This window comes from Clytia hemisphaerica, unplaced genomic scaffold (assembly GCF_902728285.1).
Source record: "Clytia hemisphaerica strain Z4C2 unplaced genomic scaffold, Clytia hemisphaerica genome assembly, whole genome shotgun sequence".
Taxonomy (NCBI): Eukaryota; Metazoa; Cnidaria; class Hydrozoa; order Leptothecata; family Clytiidae; genus Clytia; species Clytia hemisphaerica.
In genome coordinates this window covers 361,653-385,114 of record NW_027103993.1, presented here as the reverse complement: position 1 = coordinate 385,114, position 23,462 = coordinate 361,653, and the positions used below count along the sequence as shown (strand labels likewise).

The 23,462-nt window shown below is 35.3% G+C and overlaps 3 protein-coding genes across 3 annotated transcripts; 2 read left to right on the top strand and 1 right to left on the bottom strand.

The window, feature by feature from the left end:
• Positions 1–786: 786 nt before the first annotated feature.
• Positions 787–16,995, top strand: LOC136811182 (zinc-regulated GTPase metalloprotein activator 1A-like). Its single transcript, XM_067067800.1, has 3 exons — positions 787–1,005; positions 15,122–15,310; positions 16,084–16,995. Exons 1-3 carry the CDS (start codon positions 801–803, stop codon positions 16,776–16,778), a joined length of 1,089 nt encoding a protein of 362 aa, XP_066923901.1. The 5' UTR covers positions 787–800; the 3' UTR covers positions 16,779–16,995.
• On the top strand, positions 9,250–11,170 carry LOC136811181 (uncharacterized). The gene has a single exon (XM_067067799.1). It carries the CDS (start codon positions 9,511–9,513, stop codon positions 10,681–10,683), a length of 1,173 nt encoding a protein of 390 aa, XP_066923900.1. The 5' UTR covers positions 9,250–9,510; the 3' UTR covers positions 10,684–11,170.
• Positions 16,996–17,073: 78 nt separating the features above from the next.
• Positions 17,074–18,839, bottom strand: LOC136811183 (uncharacterized). Its single transcript, XM_067067801.1, has 2 exons — positions 18,590–18,839; positions 17,074–18,314 (listed from the first exon to the last, which is right to left on the bottom strand). Exons 1-2 carry the CDS (start codon positions 18,701–18,703, stop codon positions 17,508–17,510), a joined length of 921 nt encoding a protein of 306 aa, XP_066923902.1. The 5' UTR covers positions 18,704–18,839; the 3' UTR covers positions 17,074–17,507.
• Positions 18,840–23,462: the final 4,623 nt, after the last annotated feature.

Here is a 23,462-nt window from a genome sequence, read left to right as displayed (position 1 = left end):
CTATATATAAAAACTCCAAAAGTTTCAACTTAGAACAGGACAAAGTACTAAATGAGATATAATAGCCTATTATTCATACCAGAGTCTTGTGCTCATCCATGACCATGTCAACAATACGATCCCTCAACTTCAGAAGGTTTTTGAGTTTCTCCATCACTCTTTTACATGACTGGCATATAAAAGTTTCCTCAGCCACCTTGACAAAATATTTGGCCCCTGTATGATTGATGGTGTCTTGAAGGCTTTTAGTAAATCTATTTCTGTCCCAAGTGTTTTTGACTGTTTCAGACATAAGTAACATTTTATTGCTTCAACCCACCTCAGGCGAGTTCTCCGCCATCTTGTTTGTAACTTGCTCTCTTGTTTTAAAACTCAGTCCTCAAACGTACTGAGCAAATAAAAAATGACGTAACGTTTTCAACTCGAACAACTCGCTTATTGTAACTCGCCAGCATTCCGTGAAATACACGCACAATAAATTACCCGAATCGGAAAGCGGGTTGTCGATCATTAAACAGACCTATACTACCTGCGGTTTTGTAGAGGTCTGCGATTCAGACTAATGAAGACCCGTTAAGAACTCATATTCTCATGTGTTAAGCATATTATGATAGTTACTTTAGTGTACTTTAGTGTACTTTAATACTATCAGTATTTGGCTCAAAAATCAAATTTTTCTTCATTATGAGCTAATTAGCTTATATGAAATGGGCTAATTTGCTTATTCTAGGCTATTTAGCTGATATTCCGAGATGATAGGCTAATTTGAAGTTATCCCTGCGTATGCATCGCAATTCAAAATGGCGGACTCTGACAGCGACGAGGACGTCCCAATTCTCGTTGACACACGTGTCGAGGAAAATGAAGAAGAAAAGGAGCATTCAAAAGTTCCTGTCACTATCCTTACTGGTTTTTTAGGTGCTGGAAAAACAAGTTTACTGAATTATATTTTAAACTTCCAGCAAGAGAAGAAGATAGCCGTGATTTTGAATGAGTTTGGAGAAGGTATTTTTATTTTTATTTTTTCAAATTTATTATTCCTTTTCATTCAGTGTTTTAACTGGTTCCATTTATTTGAAGGGTCTTTTGGCTACAGTAGATAGAAGAAAATGTCTTTGTATTTAAATCTCATGTATATCGTCAACTACTCTTAACTTGGGACTATCTGACACAACATGGGACGGCAATTCGGCCACCATTTCACCGAACGTCCAAAGTCATTTGATTTGACCTAATGAACGGCATATTAAAAAGTACACGAAAACAAATTTGTTGTCAAAGAGATTTAACAGTAAGTGAAAGTACAGACCAGATATCAACCAGTCCCATGTTTCGACCAATCGTCCCAAGTTAGAGCAGTTGACGGTACTTGATGGGTCAGAACTGTAAGTCGATTTTCAAACTCACTATAATATTTATATATACTGAAAAATTGTGTATACAACTTGCATAACCGGAGGGAAACATGCATACAGGCATATACCGTGGTGAGATTGGGTAACTTGCATCAGTGGAGGCTAACAAGTTACCCAATCCTCACGGTAGTCAGTTAATTGACTTGTCTGGTCATGGTTTTCTCACCTTGTATATGAAAATCAGGCTCAATTGTAATAACACTTTTTTTTAAACAGGGTGACGAGCTCTTAAGATAATAGGCCGATGATGTAAACCCAAGGGTGGTACAGTAGTGAAGTCGCACAACTTGCATCAGTGGAGGGAAACTTGCATAGCCATCAAATGGGTAGTTCCAGAAAAAAACCATTACCCCCCTGTGGACGACAGGGTTTTTTGGATTGTTTTTTTCACTTGAAAAACCTGAGAAATTTGAAAAAGGTTTTGGAAAATCCAGGATTTTTCCTCATTATTTTAGTCGTATGTATATCGGAAAATCCATAAAATTTGCTCTATTTTCTCAGTGCGTCTCAAACCGCGATATTTCGAGAGCACGGAAGCGCGTCAAAACACCAGCTTTTTTAGAGTTTTGTCTCGTTTACCCAAACGCTGCAATCCTGCGTAGGCTTTGGGCTCAAGACTAGAACCCCCAATACGAGACATTGGCCTGACCGAAAAAAAATCATCATCATCAATTTTGTTAATTGTCAGAGTCGTTTACTCACTGGAAATACGCAACTTTCTGAAGTTTCGTTTTTTTTCGGTTGTGCTTCATTTTAAAAATAACGAAGATGAAAAGTTACCATCAATCCCGCGAGTAAAAGAAAGTACTCCGACTAGTCTACGAAAAGTGCGCTCGCGCGGCGAATAGAATATCTCGCAAAATTATATCTGCATAAAACTGACGAAATCCTTTCTTTTTTTGCTTAGGTGACGTCACCATCGATCCTGACTCGACAATGGAGAACCAAATTTGGCAATGTATAATTATTCCGATGCGGCCGAGAAAGTTGTGTGACGCAAAAAAATTGCGCGATAAACGAAGCCCTAGAAGAACGCCCCACTGAAAATTGAAACCAGAATTTATTGAATATTTCACTAATGAAGTATCAAACTTTTTGTTTTTTTGTAATTATTATAAATTCATAATTTTTAAATACTATTTTTTGAATGTCAAAGGACAATTAAAGTGAATTTAAGCTGATTGGGTGGATATTGGGCGGACGGGCGTTTTGCACGTGCCGAGATTGAAAATTAAATGAGATAAAAGACGGGGGCGTTTATATGTAATATTAATTCATTATTCTTTTATTTTTATTTTCGCGAATGAAAAATGATTTTTGATTTTTGAATTAAAGAATATAGATAATATATTGTATTTGATTGTCAATGCCAAAAGATACTTACGAATAATCTGCTGTGTTGCTTCGCTATCTACCCCCGGATTGTTTTAGTAGGCACTTCGGTCACGTAAATAAAAACACGTGTATATGTTGAAGCCGACTGTGGACTGACCGCAATTGCAATTACATAAATTATTGTGGAAGGGAACGCTTGAGACGAATGTTTGGGAAATCAAAAAGACAACTTTTGTGAGAATGTTGAGTTTTGTTTATATGGCTGTTTGTGACGCACTGTTTCTTGCCATTTTATATAAGAAAATCCAACATTTTCCCATAAAAAATCTTGAATTTTACGGAAATCCTGAAGTTTTTCAAAAGTAAATTGTTCCGGAAAATCCATGTCATCCACAGGGGGTAACAGCAGACTATAACTTGAACCGCCCGATGCTTCTGACCAACCAAATCAGCAAATTTCAAAACAAACGTAACAACAGTGCAAGAACTACGAAGCGCCGCTCGCAGCTCTACTCTACCATTTCAAAATCTCATATTTGCCACGCAAGTATTTTTGACAAGTTACTCGCCGACATAATTGTGCGTAAATAAAACAACGTGGTTAGGATAATAAAAAATCATACTATTTTAAGATGGCAGGAATTCAGATGTTTCTCGATGGCTGCCGGACATGCAATCATGATCAAAACATAATTATGTATGACATCACTTTCATGATTAGGAGATTTTGTTTTGATTTAACTTTGTATTTTAATGACCAGCCAGGTCATTCAATCAGGCTAGCTCTAAAGTTCTAAAACAGCATCTAATAACATGAGAACCAAAATATGATTCTTCAATGTGAATCAAAACTATAAAGTGCACTTACAAGTTACAAATATCAATATGTCAGATCTAACAAAATTAATAACGATACTGTCATCATTGACAATAAAACAAAGGATTTTCTGTCAAGAGCCTTGTAAACATTCCAACAACTTCCATTGAAATGATCTGTCACAGCTAAGTCTACCAGTTTAGCACGGTCTGTGGATTGAGCAGAGAATGCTCGCAGAACGCCCGCATTGTGGTATAGTGGACACCAACCTTGATTCCTGTACAGGCGATCAAGGTTCGATTCCACTCACGACAGTTTACTTGGCAAGTGAACAAACCTTGGCCCAGGTCAACCCATGCCATGTGAGGGGAAATGGGTAGTCAGTTCAAGGTGCTGACGGGATGCTTACTCAAAAGCATCTATAGTTGCGAGAATGGGCTCAAGAGCCTCCTGTAACTCAACCACAATAGATAGATTGATAGAGAGGTGAAAAACTTTAATCTGTCAATCATTTTCTCAAGTGAAGAGAAAAAAATAACACCCCTGGGTATTTACCTTAGGAATGTGTGTGTCAAATTTCAGCTTCTTAGACCAATTATTCCGCTTTATATGTATGTTCGTGGACATACACACACATTCTAGCTCAACTGAAGTTCAACAAAAATTGGGTCTCCCAAATGACCTCTCCACTTACAAACGAGCTCGAGAACTCACATCATGTTTTAGAATTTTCAAAATGCGGAGTCTCAATCATTAAAATCACGTCATCAGTCCAAAATATGATTGGTTAATGGGTATGGGTCTGGTTTAGGACCGAATGCAGTGATGCAATAAGGACAGTTTAATAAAATGGGCCCGATAGGAAATCATTCTTTTAATACACATCCTTGTAGAAACCACCCAATTTATTAGTTTTTTACAAATTGCGAAAACGGGGGACAGTGTACAGAGGAGAGCAGACAAAAGTCATACAATCAGTACAAAACAATTGCGGTGCATGGACTTGCTAAAGAAAATTTTTTTTAAATTTTGATTGGTAGATTTTCATCAACCTTATTATTAGAATTTTTATTTATTTATTTTTGCACTTAAAATATTAAAAGATATCTTTCGTCACAACAGAAAGTAAAAAGATGTACTAGTCAGAGTTTTCGTACTACTGCACTTATGTATATACACATGTACAAATAAAATGAACCTAATTTGAAATTCTCTTCATTCAAAAAGCTGAAAAATTTTATAAAATGAGATAATCGGTGCAATAAAAATTGATGTATGTATATGTATAAAAGGGTAATAAAAAATAATGTATGAAAAAGACCACATTTGGATATTAATTCCTAACATTTATTAATTTGGCATAGCGAAAGTATTACGATAGCCTTTCGCGGTGGTCGTCGGTGTGGAATAAAATTTTGAAAACGAAAGTGCCTGACCACGGTGGCCACGGTGTTAGAAACTTCTCGAATATTCTAATAAAATTCTAAAGATGGACTAACTCGCTAAGATAAAATTTCGCATTTTGTTTCATAATTTCAGTCCGCAAGTGCTAGGTAGACGTAACCAAGCATTTGTAAACATTGCTCATTTTTAACAAATGGCGTATTCAGCATGCTGTCAGGTTTTATGCTTTGGTTGTTTGTATTTTTATCATGTTTTTGGTCTTTTTAGAGTGCTTTAAAGAGGTTTATATTTCTTTTAGCGTAGTATTTTATGTTTGTGTAGTTAGTAAATGCACCAATAAAGTGATAGGAATCTTATAATTAAAGAATTGCTCTTGAACATCACTACACATAAACAACAACACAGACAGCAGGTATGATCTTATGTTTACAGATTATCATTTACTAAGTATTTCACAGAGGAATTTATGGCAAGGGGTGTCAATCTATATAATTTATAGAAGTTCTATGCTGTTCTATATAGTTCTATGTGGCAGGTAGTGGTGCAATGTGTCAGTTCCAGACTTTTCCACGCAATACAATCAATAACTTTTTCCAATCGATGAGTAATCGCTAACCAACCGATTGATTGGATATCGATTGATTTTGATAATCAATAGGTAATCAATCAAGACAATTCTAAAGTCTTGAGTATAGATTGATTGTAGATTTTTTTCATTGGCTGTTCTGGGCTGTCGATTGTGATCAATCGAACATCTTTTAAGTCAATCGATGGAAAATCAATCAATCTATTGCCAATCGCGCTTCCCTTAAAATCTGGATTTATCAATTATTTTAAAATCTATTGATATGCAATCTATCGATTACCAAGCGGTAACTCTGATCACGATATCACGCAATTTTTGTCTTCAATAACGATCACGCAAATCAGCAAAAAAATGGACAATCACGCATCCCTTTGAAAAAGTCCAAATCACATAGCACGGCTCAAAAACCTTTTAAATCACAATCACGTTTTGACCTCTCATCACGCAATCACGAAGGAAAAATTCCAATAGTTAGTCCCGTTCTATTTATTGCATTCTATTAATGGTGAGGGTGGGTAGTAACTTAGGCATAACTAGGTGTCAGGTGTGTGCTGATGCTAAAATTCTGGTTTTGACCTTCCCAAGTCTCTGAATTATTTAAGGTACTGTACGAAAAACTTAAAAAGTCGAAAATGAAAATGTGCTTTATTTAAGAGTCACTTTTTTTGCCTTGTCTCTCTAAGGGTAGCTTTATTCTCTGTTAGGGCCAGTTTTCTCAGGTCTGACCTGATATTCTCCAACCCTAGTACTCCCCGGTCGTTTAATATGATTATTTTATCTACGAATAATCGAGCACTATGCGAAATTTTCGACTCTGAGTCGTCTTGTTAAAATTAATTCAAGTTCTGAAGTCATAATATGATATCCCTCTTTCAGGCACAAATTGCATTGTTTTGAGGGTGTCCCAGAAAAAAATCCCCTTCTTTGAAGTGAATTTTCTCAAGTTTTTGAAGTTATAAAGAAGCAGTCCTTTTGAATTGGAAATATAGGAAGGGTAAACTTAAATTATTAGGGGTCAACTAGATCAAGACTTATGGTCTAAATGCTAAAAAGTCGAAAGAAGGCAAAAGATGAGGTTATCATAGTGTCCTCCGCCCTTTATAAAGGGGGGATTCTGATTTTGCCCCATTTTTTTGAGGTATGGGGGGAAATGAAAAATTTGAAAATTGATGGGGGAAAATAAAGAGGGGGGAAAAGCATAAATTTTGGAAATTTTGATTGGGGAACTTCACTGATCTCAAGCTAATCTAGTCGAAGACCTGAGCAATAAAATCAGCAAACCTTACTTGGATCAAACCAATTTTTCAGTAAAACTTCTTTTTAAGCAGTTTCAAGGTTATATTTTCAAGCTTTCCAAAACTTTAAACTTGATTTAAGGCATTTTTATATTAACCATATTGTCAAATAATTGGTGGAAGGCAAAAAAGAGGGGGGGGGGACCGAAAAATTTTAAAATATAGGGTGGATAAAAAAGATGGGAAGAATCGAGAAAAATTTGGATTTTTAGTAGGGGGAACCAACCTGGAGGACACTATGGGTATTGAATTTATTGTAAAGGCCCTCTTACATGGAGCAATAATGAATTAAGATAAAATTTAAAATAATCACTATTCTAACTGAAAAAAGTTACGTCAAAGTTTCAATTTTAGGCCTATTTTTTTTGGCACACCCGGTATATTATGGCAGATACTAAGTAAGGGGGTGTGGAGTGGAAATCTTTTCGCATCTTGTACTAACTGGCTGAAGTTTTTGAATTATTCAAATTATTTAAATTATTCTAACCAAATGCAGTACCAAAATCTATAATTCATTGCTCCGTGAAAATAATTCACAGATTAAAGTCAACTCCTGGGGGCGTTCTGAAGGTAATCTTTTTACCCTTAATCTTCCTTTCTTCACTAGGGGAAGCATCCTGGGGGGAGGGTGCTCGAGGTCTCCCTTAAAATCTTATGATTGACAAGTAATTTGAACTTGAAATTTTGACCAGTGGTAGATATGGCCACCTGTCTGATTAGTATTTTAAAAACTAGAATGTAAATTTGGCTAAAATCACAAAATATTGACCGATTAGCTCGTTCGATTTGATTGAATTTTGATTGATGATTGAATTGAATTCGATTTGTATTTGAAGGCTCGTTTGACCGGAGGAATGTTAAGAGATGGAAAAACAGTTTCTTGAAAACAATGGAAAAACGGCTCGTCATTTACCAAGTCTCTTGCCCTTAAGGGATTTGTTTTGCGTGAATAGATTTTGTTGTTATCGCTCTAAAAAACCTGCATAATTAGCGTGTTGTGACAAAATTCTTTTGTTTCTGGCCTAATTATGCGCAAACTTATATTTTGGGTACACCTCACCTATACGAAAAGATACCTATATCTTCTCGCTCAGAATTTCCTAACGATTCTACTGATATAACCGCATCATGACCGCATCATTATATGGAATGCTCGAGAAAAATATAACTTCATATTGATTTTACTCGATTTCTGACAATTTTACAAGAATCTATTTAATATCATTGCGTTAAGAATTTCTTTTGCTATACATTGGTAAAAAATTGTTCCTTATATTCTTTATCGTCAAATCATGTAGAAACCGTCCGATTTGTATGGCGAGCCGTCTTTTCTGGGCTTTCATTTAATGACCTAATCAACGTTTTTACCATAGATTGTTGAACTTTTAGTACCAGAAACAGGGGGGGGGGGGTCGGTAGTAAAATCTCAGACATATATGAGTAGTAAAAGGATTTTTACGAATTTTTACATACCACCACCCAGACTCTTGGAAGAGGTATTTTACTACCCTGGTAGTAAAAGTTTTTGGGACAATTTGTTATGGAGATCACCTATTTTTTGGTTGCTTTTCGGACTGATTTTACAAAAAAAAGCTAAAAAATGATTATTTCTGTGACACATTTTTCACTTAGTGCAAAAATTAATGTTTTGCCCTTAGAATTAAAGTCTTTTTTTATATTGACAAAAAATTTTAAGAATTTTTTGTTTGCAGCAAACAACTATCCAACAGAAAATTTTTTCAAATTATAAAATTTGCTAATTTTGCCTGTTTTAACTACCCAGGTAGTAAATTTTTTTAAACATTTAACACATAGATACCACCCATTTTCGTATTTAACTACCCTGGGTAGTAAAATCTTTTTTCGATTTTTCGTCACACCACCACCGTAGTATAAACGTCATTATGTCTGAGATTTTACTACCGACCCCCCTGCCAGAAAAGCTGTTTTTCTATCTCTTAACATTCCTCTGGTTTGACAAATGAAAGAGACAAGAAGAGACTAGCAGCGGAATGAATACGCTCTTTTGAGTATTTGGTACTTTGTAGACCAGTCTGTAAAATACATGCCAACACCCTGCTGGAACTCAGGAACTATTTGAGCTTTTGGCTTGAAATTTTTACCAGTGGTAGATATTAACCATTTAAGACAGTTTGCAAAATTTCAGTTTGCTCGCGTGGGTAGTTGGTATTTTACAGACCGTTTTTTACTGATTAATACCGAAAATGTTTATTTTAGCATAACCGCTTATCTGATTTTGACCCGGTTTATAAAATACACGGTACCAGCAGGTAGCAAAAAAAAAATGATCCTGTTAACCCCATGTTTTTCATAGTCTGTAAAATACTCCATACATGTGATGTCACGTGGAGCTGCCTCACCAAATTTGAGGAGAGCATATTTCTGCCAAGTTTCAAGTTCATAGAATCTCTAGGTTAACTTAATAGTCAAAATTTCTATGGAAGTGAGCTAGAAAATTTTGCCAACCCCCGTAAAGTTTAAAAAACCGTCAGAAAACCATCGCGCTCTTAAAAATAGGAATCTTCTTAGGTAACTACTTTCGGGTACATAATAGCGAGCTTAAGCAGCGGCGGCGGTGAGTAGAGGGAGGCGGTCGTAATTGAACACCGCCTTCAAACAACCACCCTCGTCCAAAATATGTTAAGCTTCGAAACATGGCAGAGCTTAAAAGAGGCGCGAAAAAACATAAACAAATATGGCAGAGTTCAATATTCGATTCACATCATAACCATAATGCCAAGTTTTAGAGAGATTAGAGAAGCTCTTTTATTTGGTTACTATGATAATATTTTAGATGATCAAGAATTTTTGTTGTTGTATGACTTACATAGATCAAGAAACCCAGATTTTCCATACTGGAGACATGCTGAATTTGACTTGGATAAGCTAAATGAAGATGAATGTATTGCTAACTTCAGGTTCAAGAAAAATGACATTTATATTTTGAAAGAACTTTTTCAAATACCAGATGAAGTAGTTTGCTATAACAGATCAAAACTCGATGGTATTGAAGCGTTGTGTATTTTTTTGGGACGATATGCATATCCAGTAAGATATGGATCCATGATACCAATTTTTGGAAGGTCAGTTCCTGAGTTGTGCATGACTAATTATAACATTTTAAACCATATTCATAATAACTATGGCAGACTTTTATCAGGATTTAATCATCCATGGATGTCTCCTGCATCTCTTGAAGAGTATGCTCATGTCATCCATAATAAAGGTGGTGCTTTAGATTTTTGTTGGGGTTTTGTTGATGGTACGGTGAGACCAGTTAGTCGACCTGGACAAAATCAAAGAATTCTCTATAATGGACATAAACGTGTTCACAGCATTAAATTTCAAAGTGTCGTTATCCCAAATGGACTTATAGCAAATTTATTTGGACCAGTGGAAGGGAAGAGACATGATGCAGCTATGCTGGCACAGTCTGGTCTTCTTGGGCAACTTCAGCAACATTCCCATGCTACAGATGGACGTATACTTTGTATATATGGAGACCCTGCCTACCCTTTGAGAAGGCAACTTCAAGCACCATTTAAAGGACCTAGATTAACAGCCCAACAAACTGGTTTCAATAAAAGTATGAGTAAAGTTAGAGTTTCTGTGGAATGGGTTTTTGGGGATATTGCAAATTTTTTCAAGTTCATTGACTTTAAAAAGAATCTCAAAGTTCGTTTGAGTGCTGTTGGTAAAATGTATTTGGTGTGTGCCTTGTTGCAAAATTGCAGGACATGCTTATATGGAAACATAACGTCTGGTTACTTCGATTGTGATCCACCAAATATCAACACATATTTAGCTTAAATATATTCGCTGTTCTGACCTGTTTTATTAACTTGGATCTTATCATTTGTACATTTTATTTACCACTGTTATTAGAAAAGAATCCTAATGTTCAACTTTCACTTTTTTTTAAAAAGACATCAAATAAACATAAATACATACTGCGATAAAAATTAGATAAAAAATACAAATATTAACATAGTAAAGCAAAAAAAATTCAATAAAACACAGCTTTGGCTTTTTACTGAAAATTGATAAATCAATGAAATCAAAACAAGAAACACAATCTTTTCATAGGGACTGATAGGGACTAAAAAATAACCCTAAAACATCTTTAAGTCTCAGGACTTTACAGCACTAAAAATTATGGCAAAATCATGGTCTGCACTTCTATCACATACATTCAAGAACCATTTCTTAAAAAGTTGAGAGCAGTTTTTCAAAAGAAAAGAACAAAATAAAACAATTTTTCTTAAAGCAAGATAATTTATCTAATGCTGTACTGGCACTTGTTCTAAGCGTGACCCCAAATGACCCCCCAAGTTAAAAACAGTCTGACAGTTATAAACAACTCAGAGCTTAAAAACTACGTTCAAATTTTAGAACAACTGAAGTAAATGTCAACAATAAAGAATAATTTCAACGCCAAGAAATTCCATTACAAAACCAACAATACAGTAATCTATTGGTTTTTTGTGTCTCTAGCCATCAATAATTGGAGCATTGTCTGATTTTGTCTTTGCTGCTGATCTAACAATTTTTGCAAGTTTTCTTCACGTTTCGCAGCAATCTCAAGTTCTTTCTCCCTCAAAGTTTTATCTATATTCATTTTCTCTCTCATAAAACACAACGTATCATCTCCTGATCTTCTTGTTCGTTTCGTTTTTGAATTTGATTCCATTGCTGGTTCATCGCCTTTTCTTTTGGTCGTCTCTGAGTGAGTCTCAATGCATTGCCTTCGCATTTCAGTTGCAGTTTCGCGTTCTTTTTCTGCTGCCTGATTATTCTCTTCACGTTCTTTTAGTGTTAAAAGCTCAATTTCTTCGAATTTTGATACAATGTCTTCCATTGCAACCTCAAAATCAGTTGGTTCTTCTGGAGCTATTCCAGTTGCTTTTTCCTCATCTGCTTTTTTGCGCTTGAAATTTTTTTCCATCAATCCATATCGTTCTCGTACAGCACGGTGATTAACTGTAAACTTTGGGTCATCTAAAGTATTTAAAGTCTCTACAATCAACTTCCACGACTCACCTCGCTGTGTGGTGCCACTCTTGTGATTGTAAGGTTCATATGCATATATTTCTCGTATCAGAATCTCCTCGTGTTGGTGAGTCCAGATCATGGGAGACCTAAGAATAGAATAAACCAGCCGAGGCTGGAAGGTCAGCCAATAGAGCTTAACTAGATAGCTTTAATAAGTGGGTTAACAGATGTAAGAGATGTACTGAAACAGAGTAGACTAATAATGTTGAATAGTAATGTACAAAATGTGAAACATTTGATAACTTGATTTTTAAAATTATTTAAAACAAGCCTGAGAGCTCCTCCAACCCCCCACCCCCACGAGAAGATCAAAGTAAACTTCTCTTTAGCATTGTAGCACTGTTTCTATGACATCAAACAATTAAGCTATAGTTCATTACTATAAAATAAAAGAGAAACATAGTGTAATTAAACTTTTTGTTAATTTCATTCCAGTCAGTTATGATACATTTTTTCTGTTGGATGTAGACAATATCCATATCTGACCAAAGTGTTATCTAGAAATAAATAAGAAAATTGCCAAAACGTCAGAACCAAAATAAAGATATCCATCAAATATACATAGCAACTGTACTTTTTGTTTTACTTGATAAAACTACAATAACACTTTAAACTAACAAGCTACAAATAGTCAAACAACCTAAATAACTAGAAACCATCAACCGTAAAACATTAAGTCACAAAGCGCAAACTCCAGAAAAACACAATTTGCATCAAAATCTTTGCAAAACGTAGTTCATATTTATAACATTTCAACAGGAACTGTATTTTGGTAGACTTGGTCAAATTACAGAAACCATTTGCCAGTTGTCTACAAGGCCAACGAGGTACGTAAAAACTGACTGCTACCGTGAGAGTGGGTAACTTGCATCAGTGGAGGCTAACATGCATAGCCCTCAAATGAATGACCCGTCTGGTCATTAAAATACAAAGTTAAATCAAAACAAAAATGGTAGACTAGAGCTGCGAGCGGAGCTGAATATAGTTTATTTTAATGACCAGCCAGGTCATTCATTTTAGGGCTATGCATGTTAGCCTCCACTGATGCAAGTTACCCACTCTCACGGTATTCAGTCAAAGCCAAAATTTGGCAAGGTCAGAAAAACAAGTGAGTGTGCATGTTGTGTAACTTGACGGTATAATTCATTAAATTCTAGAAACCATTTTTCATAACTTTCTGCAGTCCGTTTTCTGCAAGTCTGATAAGAGATATGTATAAACTGTTATCGCCATTTATTCCATTCCATAATTCAGTCAAAACGTGCGCCAAGGTTAGAAAAGGTTAGAAAAACACAATCTGCGTCCGGAGCTGCGTGAAAAATAGTTTGATCAATTTCAACAAGAACTGTTTATATTAATATTAATATAATTGATCAAATTCCAAAGACCATTTGTCATAATTTTGCAAGTCCAATAATAGGAGATGTGATGTCATCATTTGGTTCCCGTCATCTGACCGACCCTGATTTACGGTCAGGTAGAGTTGGAGAGTCGGAAAGCTTTTCGGCTGCTTTGCTGGATTTCCACTGTCGACCTCTGCACGCTCTGTGTTTACAAGTTTTCAAATCGAAGTAGCGAGCCGCATGCTAATGGAGTAAACCGAAAACAAGTTTATCCACGGTTTCTCAATTTCTTAATTCGGATCAGTTCACACGGATTCCCTTTCAACAAGATGTAGCTGCTTCTTAAAAGAAAAATATTTTTGACCGACCGACCGAATGACCACCACTTTTTAAAGTAGAAATGACGGGAGCCAAACAATTTTTTGCGATTCGCCTTATCAAACACGTCCAAACCAAGTCCAAAAAAGCACGATTGCATCCAGTCTTTATCAAATTTAGACAGTAGCTGTACTTTTGTAAACTTTATCAAATTCCAATAACATTATAACACCATCAATCCCACCTAGAGGCAAACAAGAAAAATATGTTTTTATTGCAAAAACTAATAAAAAAAAAGCAGCAATAAAAAGTATCAGAAAATTCAACATAAAAAAAAACTTGAGCAAAAGGCTTCAAACCTTCAAAAGATGTAGAAAAAGAATCCCCTTGATGAAAATCATGTGTTTGATTTGCCGAGTTAAAAAAATAAATGACAGAAATTGAAGCTTGCAACAGATTTACACTGGAAATACTTTGGCACAACACCTATCACATCTGACTTACCGCTTGAGCCGCCATCTTGAAACACTATGATTTGTAAAAACAACGCACGCTAAAAGTACCCAAAAAGTTAACCCGATATCGGAAGAAAGTTTAGAAATCAAAGTGAGATCGGGAAATCGGATTTTTTTTTTGCCGTCTTATGATGATGGAAGAAGTAGTAGAAGAAAATTTTACCTATTTGAATGCTCAGCTTAGGCTGACCAATAAAAGAAAACTAGCAAGAATACCAGAAAACAAAGACACCAAAATCAAAAAAAAGTTGTTTTTGGGACCAAGCTGATTTTGTTTTGTTTTAATCTTCAGCTGTCTCGTTTCAAAAAGGGCAAAACAAAACAAAAAACAAGAAAATAGATGAATGAAATGAGTAAGGCAACTGAAAAAAATCAGAAATTATTAAATACAAGTTGTGATGAGAATGTATACTAACTTTCTTTTTTGTTTTTGTTCAGCTGCTGCAACAGAAACTCCAACTTGTTCAGCCATTTTGTTTGAATTTCTGCACGTTTTCAAGAGAACGTCATTTCAGAGAATTGAAGTCTCAAGATTTCGTGGAACGGCTTTCGCAAGGGGTTTCCCCTGTTCTGAGCATGCGCAGTGATTATTTTTTCTCACGAAGACCGCCCACGAACGCCACCGCCGCCGCTGCTTAAGCTCGCTAATAACTGGGGGGTTCGGAATAAACGTGGTGGGTGGAAAAATTCTCAAAGCTTAATAAGCGGAGGGGGGGGGGGTCAGATACCCGAGAATATGCTATACTTAACTATAACCGTGCTATACTGATATCGAGTCAAAGTTTGAAAGTCGACCCTAAGAGACTTACCAAAATTTCAGCCAATTTTATCAAATTTCCAAATTTCAAGTCAATTTTAAATTCTTGCAATTTTAGAATTGTATTAAAGAGACTGAATTCCTCTTTTATGGTATTTGTACTCCTTGAAGAACTTTTGAGCGTGTGAAAAGGAGCCTTTTGGACTCGCACACAATAACTTGATGTATGCTAAAGGCCAAGAAATCTATTTGCTCACTCATAGGATCAGCATTGGAGAAATCACTTTCGATTGGTCAAGATGGTGATCTGTTTGAAGAATGGCTGGAATTGCGCAATGGTTGTTTGTGCTGCTCTGTAAAAGACAATGGAATCAAAGCCATCGAAAACCTGATGACGAAACGAGGCAAATTTGACTATATCCTCTTAGAGACAACTGGACTCGCTAACCCAGGTAATGTTTAAAATTGGCTCAATTAATTGATATTAAAGTATAATATCATTTAGTTAATGCTAGCTCCTGAAAATGTAGATTAGGACTGTTTTGTTCAGAGTTGAAAAAAAAAAACAGGAATGTTACAGTAAACTGTGTTAAAATAGAAAATTGTGGTTATTGCTATTGGACATCTAGGTTGGAAATATAGAAAAAGGAAATTATTTTGTTGAAGAAATGTTTTCATTTGTAAAGGAAATTCTGAATTCCTTGGACTGCGAAGGTGAAAAAAAAATCAAATAAAGCGAAAAAACATTTTTTTTGAAAATTGTTGATTTGAATTTAAGCTTTTCAATTCTTTTTTAATGATGACCTCTCTAAGGACCTCTATCTAAGAGAGGAAGATACTGAAACGCATTGTAGGGCATCATTCCAATTAGCAAAAATGTCAAATGTATGTTTTGATATTACAGATATTCTTTCCAAAAATCTTATATGAATTTCGTCGTGTGACATTATAAGACCAAGTAATGCTCTATCTCTGTTTTGGCTTCTGGGCCTACTATTCCAGGGTTTTAACTTTTGACGACACCACCAGTATTTCTTCTACAAATCAATGGTGTGCCCGTCTCAAGAAAATCTCAGCAAGTTTATTATGAAAAGTTATACAGATAGTACCAGAAGGTATAATGAAAGAGACGGATTTTTGACTTGATTTGGAAAAATTGTAAATTTAAAAAATGTTGTCTACTCATGGCTCGGATGAAATTGAATAATTTAAATTTCTTTCATAGCGCCAATTGCTTCGAGTTTTTGGTTGGACGACGCTCTTTGCAGTGACCTGTACCTTGACGGGATCATCACAGTGGTAGACAGCAAGTTCTGTGCCAAACAGATCACCAACGAGAATAAAGAAGCGTCCACAAATTACGAGTTCTGCAACCAAATCGCATTGGCTGATGTTATCCTCCTAAACAAAATAGACTTGATTAATGACAATGTGATTGAGGATAGTTTGAAGCGTGTCAAAGGGATAAACGCCACAGCTAAAATACACAAAACCTCGTATGGGAAGGTAGACTTGAATGAGATTTTAGATTTGCATGCTTACGACACAGGTAAAGTGAATTTCGAACGTGTTTTAGAAGTGACTGAGCGACAAGGTGATGGTCACTTAGACAATTCTATAACTACGTGTACTTTTTATTTCGATGGTGTCATGAATGAAAATGACCTCGATCGAGTTTTAGAAGACTTGCTATGGTCAGATGATGAACTGAATACTGGTGCACAGCAAAAAATCCTTCGCTTAAAAGCTGTTGTGAATTTAGAGAGTGAACCTGAAAGTTCACACCAAGTACAGGCAGTATACGATATTTTTGATAAATACAAATTACCTCACAGAGAGGACGTTAATAAAGTTATCGCCATTGGTCATAATTTGAAACCGCAAGACATGGAGCAAAAGTTTCTGGCCATCAAAAAATGACGGTTAATTACGATAGGCTTGTTAATTTATTTGTTCTTTTTTAAGGCGAACATCTTAATTATTATTGCCCTTAATAAAGGGAAAATTTAGTCGGGTAAAAGTTTTCGTCGGGAAAAATTCAAGTCGGGGAAATCTTTGCCATAACTACCTTTCAGTTGTCCAAAAAGGTTTCTCGCTGGGAAAATTTTTGTCATTTGGCTAAAAAAAATTCATTAATTTTCCCCGACTAATTTTTCCCCTTTGTGGTAGATAGACCCAAAGCCCAAAAACTGAAAATTAATTTTGAGCTATCATATAATTTCCCTGATTGATATTTCTTAATATTCTCAAATATATAAATACTACGCCTATAGCATGAACCTATCGCAAGTAGAGGGGTTCTATTTGCAGATATTATACAATATTTAAATAATTATTAGTAAAAATTACAAATTTTCCTCAATATACATAATTTTGATGAACTTGGGTAAAACGTCTTTTTAATGCTATTTCTTTGTCCTTATTAAGATTTGTTTGGATTTATTGAACTTGCAATTTATATTTGACTAAACCATGATGCACAGAAACCTTTTTTAAGAAACTTAAAAAAAAAAGGAAATTTTTAAAAGAATACATAATACAGGTGTCATTTTATAACCACCTATTTCAACTTCCAAAAACGATTTGCATCGAAAGAGTTCTCATTGTCTATGGGTGTAGGTAAAAGAGGGATCGTTTTATTTGACATTCTCACGGTAGAGTCGATCGTAAAATGTCATTCATTTTGTCATCTTTTATGCTATTTTTTTCTGATTGGCTGGTTTCTATAACCTGTTGAATAGCTGATAACAGTCTCTTTTTCCCCAATACATCATTTACATTTCCATTAGGATAAAAATCTGGGTTGTCGAGGATTCTTTTAATTCTACTATTAACATTTGATTGGAAATAGTGTCGTTTCTTGTTGAGGGTTGGAGACAGGTGATTGCTTATCTGGTCAACGAAATAGTTGTTTGTTTTGGGTGATATGAAGTAATCTTCTGGGGAAAATCTTGCTCTATTCAATCTCTTAGTATTAGTGGTTTCAACCAATTTATCTTTCCTTATCGCGTAGTTTCTGTTCCTGTTCAAAAAAGCCATTACCTGATTCATATTATTGTTTTTATCTTCACTCCTTACGGTCTGTCTCCTGTAGAGTTTTTCCGCATCGCCGGAAGATAGTATACGTTTGTATTGCTCTTGCAGAAGTATTCGATACAAATTGTTATATTTCCTAAAGAAGGCAGACTCTCTCTTCCACTTTTGATTATCTTTCTGCTGTCCCGTCAATCTCCACCTTGAGGGAGAGCCACTATGCAAAGTAGAATGCGCATTATATAATATCTCCTCCACACTGTTATCTCGATATTTTTTCCACCCTTCTTCACCTTGTGTTTCTTCTCCCACCTCGTCCGTACTTTTGATGTCCGTTTTTTCGTCACTCCTCGACGCTGGTGCATCATACATAAACTTACAAAATTCTTTGAAATTTATGCAGAAATTCTTGAACTCTGTTTTCTAAAATTAAAAGAAAAAAAAATGAATTGAGTGATTTCTTTGTCAAACTTCCTAATACTACAGAAATCTTTCGCCTATTTATGAGCCAAAAAAGTCTAATTCATACTTTGATTGTATATTAACCATATTGAGCCAGCGTCAATTTTCAAAAAATCATATTGTAATTTTTTGGGCCGGATAAAAGATATGCCAGAATAAAAAATAACGTGATATTTTCTAGACGTTTCGGTGTTTGTAATATCTTGTAAGATTTCCAAGAGAATTAAAGAACTTACCGTGCTGCCCTTATTTTTCTTCAGCGCTGCATTAGCCAGACTTGCTATACCAGACACACATGATAAAGAAACACTTATCACCGCCAGATAAACGAGACCTCTCGCATACCACATTCTGTACTGAATTTTTTTCGATTCTTTTCTTGTTCCTAACCAAGAAATTTGTCAGCTCTTAATAACCCATGTTTGACTTGAACTTTAAAATATGAAGAATGGTTTAACTTTTTTTCTTCGATTTTTATATTTATTTCAGCTATAAAGAAAAGAAAGAAAGAAAAATTGATAAATAAAATATTGGCAATCTTACGTTTATCACCAAAACAATAAAGTCAAAATGAATACCGTTCAAATGGAATGTTTGAACCGTTTTTATCAATAAAACAACAATTGGTGACGTTTAGCATGCGTAGGATTACTCCTTTATTTGACCCAAGTGCTGAGAAGTTCACCCCAAAAGAAGGAAGGAGCCCAAAATCATCCTATTAATCAATCAATATTCGACGCGATTAAAGTTTTGGTCACAGGAAGAAGAACTAAATAGACGAGCAATGTTATTACAAGTGGGGGTGTTCTATGGATTTGAACGGCTCAAGATTTCAAGAAATGATAGCATGAATTATCACCATGGCAATTATCAATCCCCTATGCTTTGCTACTGTATCAAATCAATCATGGAGCCTTGTGTTACGTGTGAGTTTTTTATTTTCTATTGTGTCAGTTATAATTGTTATTGTGTCCCCTTTATTCTTTCCAACTTTCTCCGTAACATTTTCAGGATTTGGCAAGTTATATTGTTACTGGTATTCACTCGCGAAGAGCTTCACTTTTTACGACTTTTCTTCGACACTTATACAGTTTACTTACCCTCCCTCGGCTCTCATCTTCTTTTCAACTTATCTGGTACCCAGATTGTGAAATTTTCATCCGACACGCTAAAGCTCTGAAGGTCGGGAACATTTTCAACATCTGGAAGGTTTACATTACGGAATTTTGCGAGACTGCGTCAAGAATTTTGCAGCGGGAGGTCTGGTAACCCAGCCTGTGTTTTCGGGGGTTGGCGGGTCCAACCGAAATATTTCTAGGTTTACGGGCAAGGACTGTTGAACCCGACTGATGATACGGCACATCAAAGGTCGAATATCATTCCTCTCCGATGGGAAATTGGCCCCCTCCCTTTAGAGCTTTAGCGTGGGCGGCCGCCAATCCGCCATCGGAATATCAGATAACACGTTTTCCCAAGTGAGGAGGTCACAATTTGTTTCTGACTTACTCATCATTTGTTGCCATAGACTACTGATCACAAGTAACTTTCTAACTAGTCATCGAATTGTTAGTGAATTTTTAATGCCTCTGATATTGTTTTTCTGGTTATTTTGAAAATAATACATTTTCCTTTTCATTTTAATGGATAGCTAAAATAATTTATAACATATTTTCGTTCGCCGCGGTTAATTAACGCACTATTTTGTTTGATAATATCAGCCCTCTTTTCCCTAGGATCTATAGCCGGCACCTGTTTTCGAAGAACAGACTTTATTTTGCGGTTAGAAAATACTGTCTAAAAAGAATAATTTAAAAGTAGAAAATGATGTCTTTGTAGATAAAAGTGATTTAGATAAACTAGATGAGAGTATTTTTTTAACCAACAAACATCGCAGCCCTTTACCGTTCTTTTTTATCAGGAAAAAATGAGAGAAAAACGCTCTCAAAATGACTCTTGAGTTGTGATCTCTCAAGTCATTTTGGCTTTTATTGATATCTGTTTTTCGGACATTTTCATCCTCACCAAAATCAACTAAAACGCTTAGTTTTTAGATTTCTTTCCTCTCAAATGCAAGGTGGGGAAACTGCACTCAATATTCATAGCTACTCATACGTCAGGTTACCTTCAAATCGTAAGGAAAAGAATGCTCCTGCCACTAGGCTAGCCAGTTACACGTGTATAGTAAAATAACCCTTATGTAACAATGAACATCCCTAAGATGAAAACGTACGCTCTTTATCAACTTTATCAGTTTTGCAGCCCTCTCCGTAAAAGGAACTGGAACTGTGACATAAAATAGTTTGGGTGTTGTGAAAAATGGAAACAAATGCCCTATTATGTCACAGTATACAGGGAACGTGTCGAAAAGGTGTTCTTCTTTTTTCTGTCTGAACTATCTCCTCTTATCAATATATTGTTTCGAATGAAAAAAGATATGTTATACTTTAGTCGAAATTGTTTCGTTGGCTATCAAAATGAAAGGATACAATCTTAGATAAAGTCGTAATACCCTTAAAACTATATCAAATCTTTCTGTATACTGTTATTGCTTTTACTTTCTTCCCTTATGTGATGAATGGAAACCCGTGATTTCATTTTTGTTGTTAGAAAGGTTTCAGAGATTTTGGTCAAAATGCTTTAAAACCAGATTTCATTGCCACCATTATGGATCGATTCAGAAGTTTTACTGTTTCCCCGAGATTCAAAATTACATGTTCAAAAAAAGAAAATTTTACGGTTTCATATAATCACTGACAATGATACAATCAAAATGTTAAAAATGAAATCTTTCTTAATCATCATTATGAAACAACATTTCAAAATAATCCTTTAGTCAAAAAACTATATGTACAGTTCATTGGTGCCACCTCATGTTTTTACTATTGTTTCGCTTCCTTATCTGGTGTCAATTAGACGAAGGACGGATCTTATTGTTTTCGAAAAATATATTTTGCGAAAACAAGAAAACCAGGCTGTTATTTTTTTTGGAAAAACAACCTGTACGAAATACAAAATGCGTACAAAACATTAAATCATTTAAAGTCACATTGGCGACTTTTTCAAAGCAAAAACTTTTTTGAAAAAACTCCCAGGGTTAAACGTAAGAATTAAAGAAAATTTATACATTACACTATTTAGTAACAGGTGACATCACATCAATACACCGTTTAGGAGTCTCCACCGTGTTCCACCGTAGAAGCGGTAGGTAAAAATGTGCACTTTAGCACTGTGGAAGGTTAGGGGAATGTAAACATTGTCATTTTTTTTTCTTTAAAGAGAATGATTTAGATATTTGAACATGATATCAATGATAATTTTATGGATCTCTCCTGAAAATTTCACAAAAATTCATCTAGAGGAGAAGAAGTTATGACTAAAAGGAGTTCTTTACCTACCATTTCTCTGCTGGATTTCCTTACAAGAACCGGAACTTTACCTACCGTTTTTTACAGGGAGAGTGAAGTTTCCTGCGGTCGCTAAAATCAAAATAATGGAAAAATTGTTTGGACGCGTGCGCAGTTGACACTACTAAACGGTGTATTTGCGTCCTATTAATTCATTTGAAATTCATCACATCCAAATAAAATGTAGAATATAAGAATTGGTTGATTGTGACCCAATTTTGACAGAGGAAGAATCTTAATTCCAGAAAAATCCCTCCGAGAACTTACAGGATTCGCCCGAGAAATCGGCAAGTTGATTCTTGTACCAAGAGGGAACTTCTTGCCACTGACCTTTTGATCACATGTTCCAATCGTGTTATCACGCGAACCACGACCTCTAAGGAAAATTCAAAATATTTTACACCTTTTATAACTTAAGAAAACCGGAAAAAATCGAACCGTCTCTAATCATTTCAAAGTAGAAGCCGGAGGGATATGAAAACTACGGAGTAGATTTTATAGAAATTCTTAAGATTTAAAATTGATGATATGCAATACTTTTTGGTCAAAGTCCGTCAGCAAAAAAATAGTAACGACAATTTCAAATTATGGCGAGACTTGCTAGAATTAGTTGCTCTATAACATATCGAAAAATGAAAACTGTGGGAAGAGGGTTGACTGGGACCTGAACCCAAAATATGTACTGCTATGACTTGATAGAACAAGAACTAAGAAAATACAACATAAAGTACTAATTAGTAGCACAGAAAAGATTCTGTACCAGAGTTCTAGTTTTATGCCATGATATGATTTGGTGGTGATCCCTATCTGAATTCTCCTATCTTTCCCTAATCTCCATTTCGTCTCCCTCTAGCTGCTATTGTTGTGGTGATAAATAAATTCATTACTATTGAAATTGGGCTAAGTCACTAACCAAAAAATTACTGTCATCTCAAGTTAAACAACTAGAAGGATTATAACATTTGAAGAACATCCTTTAAAATATCAAATCAAACTATTGCCATTTCATACCATAAAACAAGGGCATTTAAAAATATCTTGCTGTGACTTTAACTCCTTCGCATTCTCCGATTTTAAAGTAGAAAAGTAAAGAAGATAGTAGGAGCAGCATAGCATTTTTCCAATGTTTGTGATATTTCTTAATTTTAGCATCTCAATTAAAATTGTGTTCACAAAGCTAAAATTAGCTTTTAACGAGTTTTAATGATGTAAATAACACAACTTTAATTTTATTAGATACATCATACTAACCTTTTCGGTCTTATTTATTGAATAATGCAACGTAGGATTGAAAACTATTCTTAAGTTAAAGGATAAATCTCGCTCACTTTTTAACAAACTATAAGTCATTCGCGTTAAATGTGCACTCTTTTTCGCTGCATGTGGAAACCGCCAGCGTAACTTATTTGCCTGGTTTCCAAATGATATCAATCAAGAAAGAATGCACACTTAAAGCGAATGGACTATAATTTGGTGAAATTTATAAAGATAAGATTCGGAAATGGAAGACTCATAAACCTTGTGGCCCAAAACTCATGTCTGGTGTGAAGGACGTTAGAAGATCGACGAAAAATCGGCATTTCAAATCTAAAAGTCCGTCCTCACAAAATACCCACTGCCAAAAACTATTTTCGAAAGAAAATTCCTACTCTTCACGACGCTAGCGCCATCTTGTCGAGCTATGTGTTCATTTGTTGTCTTACGT

Coding starts and splice junctions, on each gene's coding strand:
- LOC136811181 (XM_067067799.1), top strand. CDS start 9,511: ATGTTAAGCTTCGAAACATGGCAGAGCTTAAAAGAGGCGCGAAAAAAC.
- LOC136811182 (XM_067067800.1), top strand. CDS start 801: ATGGCGGACTCTGACAGCGACGAGGACGTCCCAATTCTCGTTGACACA. Junction 1,006..15,121: donor TTTGAATGAGTTTGGAGAAG/GTATTTTTATTT, acceptor GCTCACTCATAG/GATCAGCATTGGAGAAATCA. Junction 15,311..16,083: donor AACTGGACTCGCTAACCCAG/GTAATGTTTAAA, acceptor TTTCTTTCATAG/CGCCAATTGCTTCGAGTTTT.
- LOC136811183 (XM_067067801.1), bottom strand. CDS start 18,703: ATGTGGTATGCGAGAGGTCTCGTTTATCTGGCGGTGATAAGTGTTTCT. Junction 18,315..18,589: donor AGAAAAATAAGGGCAGCACG/GTAAGTTCTTTA, acceptor TTTTAATTTTAG/AAAACAGAGTTCAAGAATTT.